Raw genomic sequence first — 9,229 nt, forward strand, 5'->3', positions numbered from 1 at the left:
TTGATGTCATCTCTGATAGATGAAAGCCACTTTGTGACGTATCAAAGGAGTGGACCAGGGCTTTGGAACACAGGTCCTTATATGGATGAGATTTTACTGGAGGATTAGTGCTTTCGCTGGGTTTGAGGTTTGAAGACCACATTTCAACTCAGTGGGAGCAATGCCCGTCCAGGTATTTTGCATGACACAGTGAGGACACCTGCCTCTCCATCTGTACACACTCATTTCCTATCAATGCGTGTTGGTACCTCAGCATCTTTCCTGGTGTTGTTGTGCTTTCTTCTCTCATAGGTTCCCGTGGATCATGGCTGTGCATGTAATGTGGATGATGGACATGGTCCTCTCATGTTTATGTCCCAGTTTCATACTAGGCTGACAGTAAGTTGGTGGATCAGAGTTTTTCACAGGTTGACCAGCAGTCAGCCTGCAGCAGTTTTTGCTGGTTTCTAACAATTTTCAGTGGGTTCAGAAGGGATTTCTCTGGTTTGATTGATTTTACATGCAGTTGCCAATGAGGACTTCAATATTTTCTTTATTGTTGCTATGGAAAGCAATGATCTCCCTCAAACCCTGAGCTCAGTGGAATGTTGATGTCATCTCTGATAGATGAAAGGCACTTTGTGACGTATCAAAGGAGTGGACCAGGGCTTTGGAACACAGGTCCTTATATGGATGAGATTTTACTGGAGGATTAGTGCTTTCGCTGGGCTTGAGGTTTGGAGACCACATTTCAACTCAGTGGGAGCAATGCCCGTCCAGGTATTTTGCATGACACAGTGAGGACACCTGCCTCTCCATCTGTACACACTCATTTCCTAGCAATGCGTGTTGGTACCTCAGCATCTTTCCTGGTGTTGTTGTGCTTTCATCTTTCATAGGTTCCCGTGGATCATGGCTGTGCATTGTAATGGGAATTCTTATTATTCATCTTCTCTGTACTTAATCATAAGTATTCACTGTCTTAAAGCCAAATGAACAACCATATCATATGATTAGGTGCGTACGTATGTCATAATCTGCTGACCATGTAACCACATACAGTATGTTATTATGCACTGATTAAGTGAACCTTGTGTCCTGATTGTACAACACATTATGACGTGCCTATTGTGTTGACATTGTTCTGATGATAGAACAAAGTCATCCTGTCTACAAAGATAATATATTGTATATAATCTATCAACTTCTCCTGCTCCGGGCTCTTTCTTGTCATCTCACACTCGAGACAACAAGAAGGGAGTCCGTCTGCAGGCGTCAGAATAAACTCACAGAAAGACAACGAACGACTCTGTGCTTTTTAGTACAAAATTGCCAGAACAAACTTGGCGTTGTCGGCAGGATCACCCGTGAGGCGACGTTCGGGACTCAGCGCTGCGGGTTTTAAGTCTGTACAGCTGGAGTCTGGGACTCCAAAACCCTGAACCTCCCTATCAAAGACGGTAGAGAAGCGGGGGACCTGGCACGTGGGGACCGACGCCCACTCACTGGCGTGATCCAGAGAACCTTTTCTGGCACACAACCTTGTCTTTCTGGTGAGTAAATCCGGAAAAGGTAAACGATCCTCACCACCTGGGGTGTGTTGTAATAGACGTATTAACAGGGCAGGTTTTGGAAACCGCTGTAGGATCAAGGAAGCTTCGGGTCAGGGACCCAGGGGGGCAGGTTTTGGAAACCATTGTAGAGTCTGGGACTCATAGGTACAGCCCCTGTGCACATTAAAAAAAAAAAAAAAGCTTTGAATGTTACCATCAACGATCGTTTAGGGTTTAGGTCTGCTGTTCTAAGAACGCAGGGGGTTAGAATAATTTTACATTACACTCTCACAAAAAAAAGCCTCTAGAGAAAACCAATAGTAAATATCTACACTGATTAGTTGAAGTGGTATTAAATAAAAATAAAAATCCAAGGTCCTTACAAATCCACCTAAAGAGAAGAAGAAACTAAAAATCTAAAACAATTTTTTTTTCTCTCTCTCTCTTCTTCTTCTCCTTTTCCTTTTCAACAATGGGTTCCAACAGCAGTAAAGAAAAAGCATCTGAAAATGAACCTCTGATGCGTTCTCCCAATATTCAATTTATGATCACAAAATATGGTGAACGGAGTACTGACCAAATTAAAATCTGGGTTCAGGAGTGTGGATTCCCATGCACTGGCAGTTTTAGCCTAAACCAATTAGAGCACTTGAGAGTCCAACTAACGGCAAAGGAAAAAATCAGTCAGACAAAGCAAAAGAAAAAAGGAAAACTGTTTAAAGCAAACTGGGAAGCTTTTGGTTGTTGGCTTACTGAAGCCAACATCAGGGACAGAAAACAAAAGGCAGGGAAAGCTACACTAACCTCTGCATCTCAGTGCCTCAAACTAGATCCTGATCTGGACTCGGCTCCGCCCAGACAACGGCCAGCACCAGCTGCGGACCGAGGAGGAGCAGCCAGCGCTCCGGAAACAACTACAGCCACAGCCCAAGCCACACCATCACGGCCTGAGAAACCAATACCTCACCCAAGAGGGGAAAAAGAGAGACCTCCACCTTATGCTACCAAGTATTGCGCACCGCATACCCCTCCACCACGGGATGCACACACAACACGACAAGGCACCATTTTCAAGCGAACAGACTCCATTTCTCACTCAGACTCTGTGTTAATTGCACCGATGGTTGAAGTAGCTGGAGGAGACGGAAACTCTCAGCTAATCTTCAGACCATGGACGTACAATGACATGAAAGAAGCTGCCAAACACCTCCCTTCTGTCCAAAATGGGGGAGAAGAGTTTGCAACACAACTGGACATCTTCTGTCAACAATTCAGACCCTCGACCAATGAACTGAAGCGACTGCTCATGGTCCAAATGGGGAACAAATGGACAAAAGTAGCTGGAAACTTCCCTATAGAAGAGCAAAGCCAGAGAGAGGGGTCGCGGATGCGACATCACAACAGAGGGAGGGGGGCAGGCCATGGGGCATCTGATGCTTGTTTTGCGTGTGGAATGATGGGACACTGGACTGGAGGGTGTCCGGAAAACAGGGGAGCTGAGACCGGGGCGGAGCAGAGGACAGTGATGGACTCATCTGGTTGTGACGCAAGGGCTGAGACGGCAGACCACTTCACACAGCAGATAAGTAAAATGCATCCACTGACATGCAAAACACGGCAGAAATAGACACACATAGCCCCACTCTTGTGTCAGGATAACGTTGAGGGAAAGCTTAAACATTCATTTTTGCTGTCAAAACGCTGTCCTGTGAATCTGTTAGGGAGAGATTTAATGTGTCGACTAGGCATAGTTTTGGTTTCCACTCCCCAAGGTATTGTTGTGACGAAAATTCCCCAAACAAATTCCTTTGTTGAATACGGTGGGGAAGACCTTGTGTATGCTTATCAGTGGAAGATTCCAGACACTACACTCAACTCTGTCAACAACACACTGATACAGGAGGCCAAGACACTAACTATAGACACACACACTGACATCATGACATCACGAAACCTGCACTGCACTTCTCACGTCTCTCGAGGAGCAGACAATGAGTTTGAGGAAACTTGGTATCAGGCAGATCACAACAGGGACACACTTGGGCTAGATTGGTTATACTGGACTCATAATCAATGTGCTGTGTCAGTAACTCTGTCTGATCCATCTCTTCAAGCTCTGTTCAGGGTGTCACACTCCTACCCCCATGTTTCACTGGTCAAACCAAAAAATAAAAGGTGGAAGGACTTGGGACCTTGGATAAAAGCATGCAACGAGGCCTCCGGGTGGGGAAAAACATCAGATCCTGATGTGGATTTCCACCCGCATCTGAAGGTGCACCGAAAAAGGTTTTCTACTGAAGTGACTGCGGTACGGACTGTTGAGCTCATTCCAGAAACAGATTTCCAAACAGCAACAGAGGTAAAAGATTTTTTTGATTCATTCTTCGGCAAGCACACTTTCATAAAAGACGTCTCAGAAATTCCTGAGTTAAAACAGGTACCATCATGCTTGTGGGCGAAACACAAATATGATGTAGGACTGATTAAAGGCGCCGAACCGGTTGTGATCACACCAAAATCCTCGTATAGACCATGCAAAAATCAGTATCCTTTGAAGTAAGATGCAGTCGAGGGCATCAAACCAGTGTTTGAATCCCTCCTTGAAGCAGGAGTAATCATTCCATGTGAAAAATCTCCTGTGCGAACACCAATCTTTCCTGTGAAGAAAATCAGAGATGCTGGGCAACCTGATGAGTGGAGATTTGTACAGGATCTGCAAGCAGTAAATGCTGCAGTCCATGCGCGCGCACCAAATGTACCAAATCCACACACAATCCTCTCTCAAGTCCCATCCGACAGTAAGTGGTTCTCTGTTGTTGACCTTGCAAATGCATTTTTCAGTATTCCAGTGGATAAAGACAGCCAATTTTGGTTTGCATTTCAATTTGAATCCAAAATGTATACTTTCTCACGGCTCTGTCAAGGTTACACTGAATCTCCAACCATCTTTAATGCAGCCTTAAAAGACAACCTAGATTCACTCAGTTTACCAGCTGGTCGTGCCCTTTTGCAATATGTGGATGACCTCATGATTTGCTCTCCCACAGAAGAAGCCTGCAAACAAGACACACTTGCTCTTCTGAACCATCTGGCTGATAACGGCCACAAGGCCAGCTTGTCAAAACTTCAGTTTGTTTCAAAACAAGTCACTTTTCTGGGTCATGTGATCACAGCAGAGGGCAAATCCTCTCACCCAAACAAATTGAAGCAATCCAAAACATCCCACAGCCTGAAACAAAGAAACAAGTTATGAGTTTTTTAGGAATGACGTCATACTGCAGACAGTGGATCCCAAACTATGCAGAAATTGAGGCACCATTAAGCGCTCTTGCTCATGGGAAAGGCCTCACAGCAAAAGACAAAGTCACATGGACACCTGAGGCAGTAAAAGCCTTTGTGGACCTGAAATTGGCATTGCAATCTCCTCCGACATTAGGCCTTCCAGATTGCACCAAACCATTCACACAGACTGTTGACGAACGGGGTGGGTACATGACTTCGATACTGACACAAGACCATGGGGGACAACAGAGACCTGTAGCCTATTTCTCATCAAGACTCGACTCAGTTGCTGCAGGACTTCCTACATGCCTTAGAGCTGTGGCAGCTGCTGAAAAAGCTGTGATAGCATCACGTGACATTGTAGGCTATGCTGATCTCACTCTACTGGTACCACATGCTGTTTCAATGATTTTGCTTGAACAGAAAACTTCTCACCTGTCAACAGCAAGGTGGCTCAGATATAACACGATTCTGCTTGACATGCCTAACATCACTGTTAAAAGATGCAATGTTCTTAACCCTGCAACTTTTCTCCCTACACCAGATGATGGACAACTGCACGACTGCGTGGCAGTCATGAATGAAACCTGTTCTCCCAGGCCCGATCTGCAGGACACACCTTTACAGAATGCTGACCTAGAACTGTTTGTGGACGGTTCAGCCTCGAGAAACTCCGCAACCGGTAAAAACCAAGCAGGCTTTGCTATTACAACACTACATGACACAATTGTTGCACAGCCACTCCCCTCAAATTATTCTGCACAAGCCGCAGAATTGGTTGCACTGACAGAAGCATGCAAACTTGCTTCTGATAAAACAGTTAACATATATACTGACAGCAGATATGCATGGGGAGTGGTACATGATTTTGGCCGTCTTTGGGCCAACAGGGATTTTTTAACTTCCACGGGCAAACCCATTGCCCATCACACCATGGTTGCTGCACTTCTCGATGCTGTCCTCCTTCCAAAACAGGTCGCTATCTGCAAATGCCAAGCGCACACAAACAATGATGATTTTGTTTCACAGGGGAACGCCAGAGCGGATGCTGCAGCTAAGGCAGCAGCACAGCTAGATAACACTAAAAACAACATGCAATGTCTTGCCATTGTTGACTCACCATTGACACCCACAGCTGATTTGCAGGACCTGCAGGCCAGAGCCGGCCATGAAGAGAGGCTGGCTTGGAAAAAAGCAGGCTGCTCTTTTTCTAACAAAGTGTGGTACAGGCCAAATGATAAACCATGTTTGCCTAAATATTTGTTTCCTCATTATGCTAAGTTGACACATGGAAGAGAAGGGTATGATGAGTGAAATACAGAGATATTGGTTCACAAAGGGTTTCTCTAACTTCTCCCAAAACTTTTGTCAAAGTTGTGTGATCTGTGCTACTAACAATGCAGGCAGAGGCATCCAGATACAACAGAGTGCTCATCCACCACCACAAAAACCTTTTGATCACTTACAAATGGACTTCATTGAGCTAACACCCAGCGAGGGAAAGAAATACTGTTTGGTTTTTGTTGACATGTTTTCTAAGTGGGTGGAAGCTTTCCCAACTTCTAAACAGGATTCAGCAGCAGTAGCAAAAGCTTTAATCAGAGAAATAATTCCCAGATGGGGAATTCCAGGTAAGATCTCATCTGACAATGGTACACCTTTCGTGAGCACAGCCCTGAAGAGCGTGGGTGAGTATTTTGGTATTGACATGAGGCAACATTGTGCCTATCACCCAGCAAGTGGGGGGGCTGTTGAAAGAGAGAATGGTACATTGAAAGGCAAGTTGGCTAAATGCTGTGATGAAACTGGTTTAACTTGGACAAAAGCACTACCGATTGTTTTGATGCACATGAGAGCTAGGGTCAGAAGCAGAAACGGCCTCAGCCCATTTGAAATCCTCTTTGCACGGCCAATGAATACAGGGATTGGACCAGTTAAGAGGCAACTCCCTCATACCAGCCAGTGCGAAGATGAAATGTTACGTTATTGTGCAAACCTGTCCTCTGTGCTTTTTGAAATCCACAAACAGGCTAAGGACGCCCTACCGAAAGCCACGGAGAGAAAACTACACGACCTAGAACCAGGAGATTGGGTCGTAGTGAAGGATCTGAGGAGAAAGAACTGGAAAGCATGCAGGTGGAACGGACCTTTCCAAGTCCTCCTCACCACGGAAACAGCTGTGAAAGTCGCGGAACGGGCCACCTGGATACACGCCAGCCACTGCAAACGCGTTCCTGAGCCGACAGACGAGACAACATCAAGCGTGCGGAGCATCAGTAGGTGAACCAACGCTTTCCCCCGCCTTGTGTCTGCGAGGGAGAGAGGGGTGTAGATAACAATAGGGCCACACGTTTCTCAAACTCACGAAGAGGCAGGCACACTGAATACGGGGGTAAGCTGAGGTGCCACGGCTGATACGATGACGCCAACGAATATACAGTGGCGCTGGAGGGGTGACGGATGTAGAGGAATTCGCAGCGTATTCCTGCTCACTGCCACCATCATCCTGCTACTGCTCCTGCAACAAGGCACATCTCAGCCTAATCAACAACAGGGGTGCAAAAACTCAAACAGCAGCTGCAGAGCATCCAACTGCAGAAGGAGGAGAGAATTGCTGCCAGAGTTTACTCGCTCCCCACTGAAGCCTGAGGAAAATTCCTGGTACACTGTAGTACTATCAACAGCCAGAAGGATTACAAACGACAGCTGCTATGTCTGCACACAACTTCCTCACGGAGTGGGGGACGCAATACCTGTGACGCCACGACCACTGAACATTTCTGAGACCTTAGGCGTCATGCTAGCCTTCACCCTGGGGGTTTCCCTGCAAAACAGAACTGTGAAAGACATGACTAAGAGCATTAACATGTGCAATATCAGCATCACTAATTATGGAGGTTCAACAGCTAGATTCTGGAACATGACACAAGTGACACAACAAGGAGTTCATCAATCTATCATGACAACAAACCCCACCAAACAACAAGGAACTGTCTGTTTCACTAGGAAATGCTTCACTGAGCGGGAGCACTTTCTGGGGATATCACCGTGCAAGCAGACAGTCATGGCCACCTGCGGCGTATCATGGGGAAATGGTAACACAACCTCATGCAGAAACAGAACATCATACATCGCTTCTTTGAATCTGACAGACACTGTCAGCCTAAACCGCCCGGGCTACGACAATCCTGTACTACTTCTGCCAAATGGGGATGGCTACGGATCACTGCGAGAGCATGTCTGGGTGTGTGGACAACATGTGTATCAGTCTCTTCGTCCTGGATGGTGTGGCACCTGCTATCTTGCAAAGCTGGTGTCATCTGTTACTATTCTTCCCACACTAAGCCGCTTCCACACTCACTACACACACTACTACATACCACATAGAGCAAGACGTGACACAGAGAGAGTTCCTCAGTGGCAGAAAGGAATTGGAGGATTCCTCCCCTGGTGGGGAACTGTAAACAATGCCTTTAAGATCGACGACCTGGCAGTGGAATTAGAAAACCTGACGGCCTTAGTGTCATCTGGGTTTTCTGCCCTCACCCCCACTGTCCAAGGCATCCGAAATGTGGCACTGCAGAACAGGATGGCAATGGACATGATGTTTGCCAGCCAAGGAGGAGTCTGCCTCATTATAGGTATGGACTGTTGCACTTACATTCCAGACATCACAGACAACATGACTCATGTTGTATCACACCTGAATGACCTGCTGCATGAAGAAAAGACCAAAGACTTGGAGAAATGGAGTCTGTGGTCTTGGCTGACTGACGGAGGATGATAAGTGACATTGCTGAAAATACTGACACCCTTTCTCCTTTTCCTGACAGTATTTATGATTGTAATCTGTTGTGGTATACCTTGCATCAAAGCTTTGATCACTTCACAGGTCAAATCCTCTGTAGGACAGTTCATGATTCAGTCTGAAGATGATCCCTCTCTGGACTGGGTTCCACCCTATGCTAATCTTGATGATTTTTAACACTGTTGTTTAAATCTAGCAATATTGCTTATGTTGATTACTCTCTTAATTGTTGATCTAGCAATATTGCTTGCTTTGATTGAGTTCAGTTTTCATAAATCGTCGTAATTTCTATTTACTTTATTTCCTTTCAAATTTTCAATTTTCATTTTGTACATTATTATTATTATTATTATTATTATTATTCTTTGATTTTTCTTTTTTTTTCATTTTCATAAAATGTGAGTTTCAATGATTAATTATAGTTTGTTGAGTTAATTTTTAATGTTAATTTGTGAGCGTAATACGCTCAAATGGGGGAATGTAATGGGAATTCTTGTTATTCATCTTCTCTGTACTTAATCATAAGTATTCACTGTCTTAAAGCCAAATGAACAATCATATCATATGATTAGGTGCGTGCGTATGTCATAATCTGCTGACCATGTAA

General features: G+C 45.2%; 1 protein-coding gene across 1 annotated transcript; it reads left to right on the top strand.

The window, feature by feature from the left end:
• Positions 1 to 304: 304 nt before the first annotated feature.
• Positions 305 to 8,896, top strand: LOC143335912 (uncharacterized). Its single transcript, XM_076755605.1, has 2 exons — positions 305 to 378; positions 6,844 to 8,896. The coding sequence occupies exon 2, from the start codon at positions 7,234 to 7,236 to the stop codon at positions 8,596 to 8,598; it is 1,365 nt and encodes a 454-aa protein (XP_076611720.1). The 5' UTR covers positions 305 to 378; positions 6,844 to 7,233; the 3' UTR covers positions 8,599 to 8,896.
• Positions 8,897 to 9,229: the final 333 nt, after the last annotated feature.

This window comes from Chaetodon auriga, chromosome 18, assembly GCF_051107435.1.
Source record: "Chaetodon auriga isolate fChaAug3 chromosome 18, fChaAug3.hap1, whole genome shotgun sequence".
NCBI classification, from domain to species: Eukaryota; Metazoa; Chordata; class Actinopteri; order Chaetodontiformes; family Chaetodontidae; genus Chaetodon; species Chaetodon auriga.

Bases quoted from the DNA above. Each gene is read 5' to 3' on its own strand.
- LOC143335912 (XM_076755605.1), top strand. From the start codon at position 7,234: ATGACGCCAACGAATATACAGTGGCGCTGGAGGGGTGACGGATGTAGA.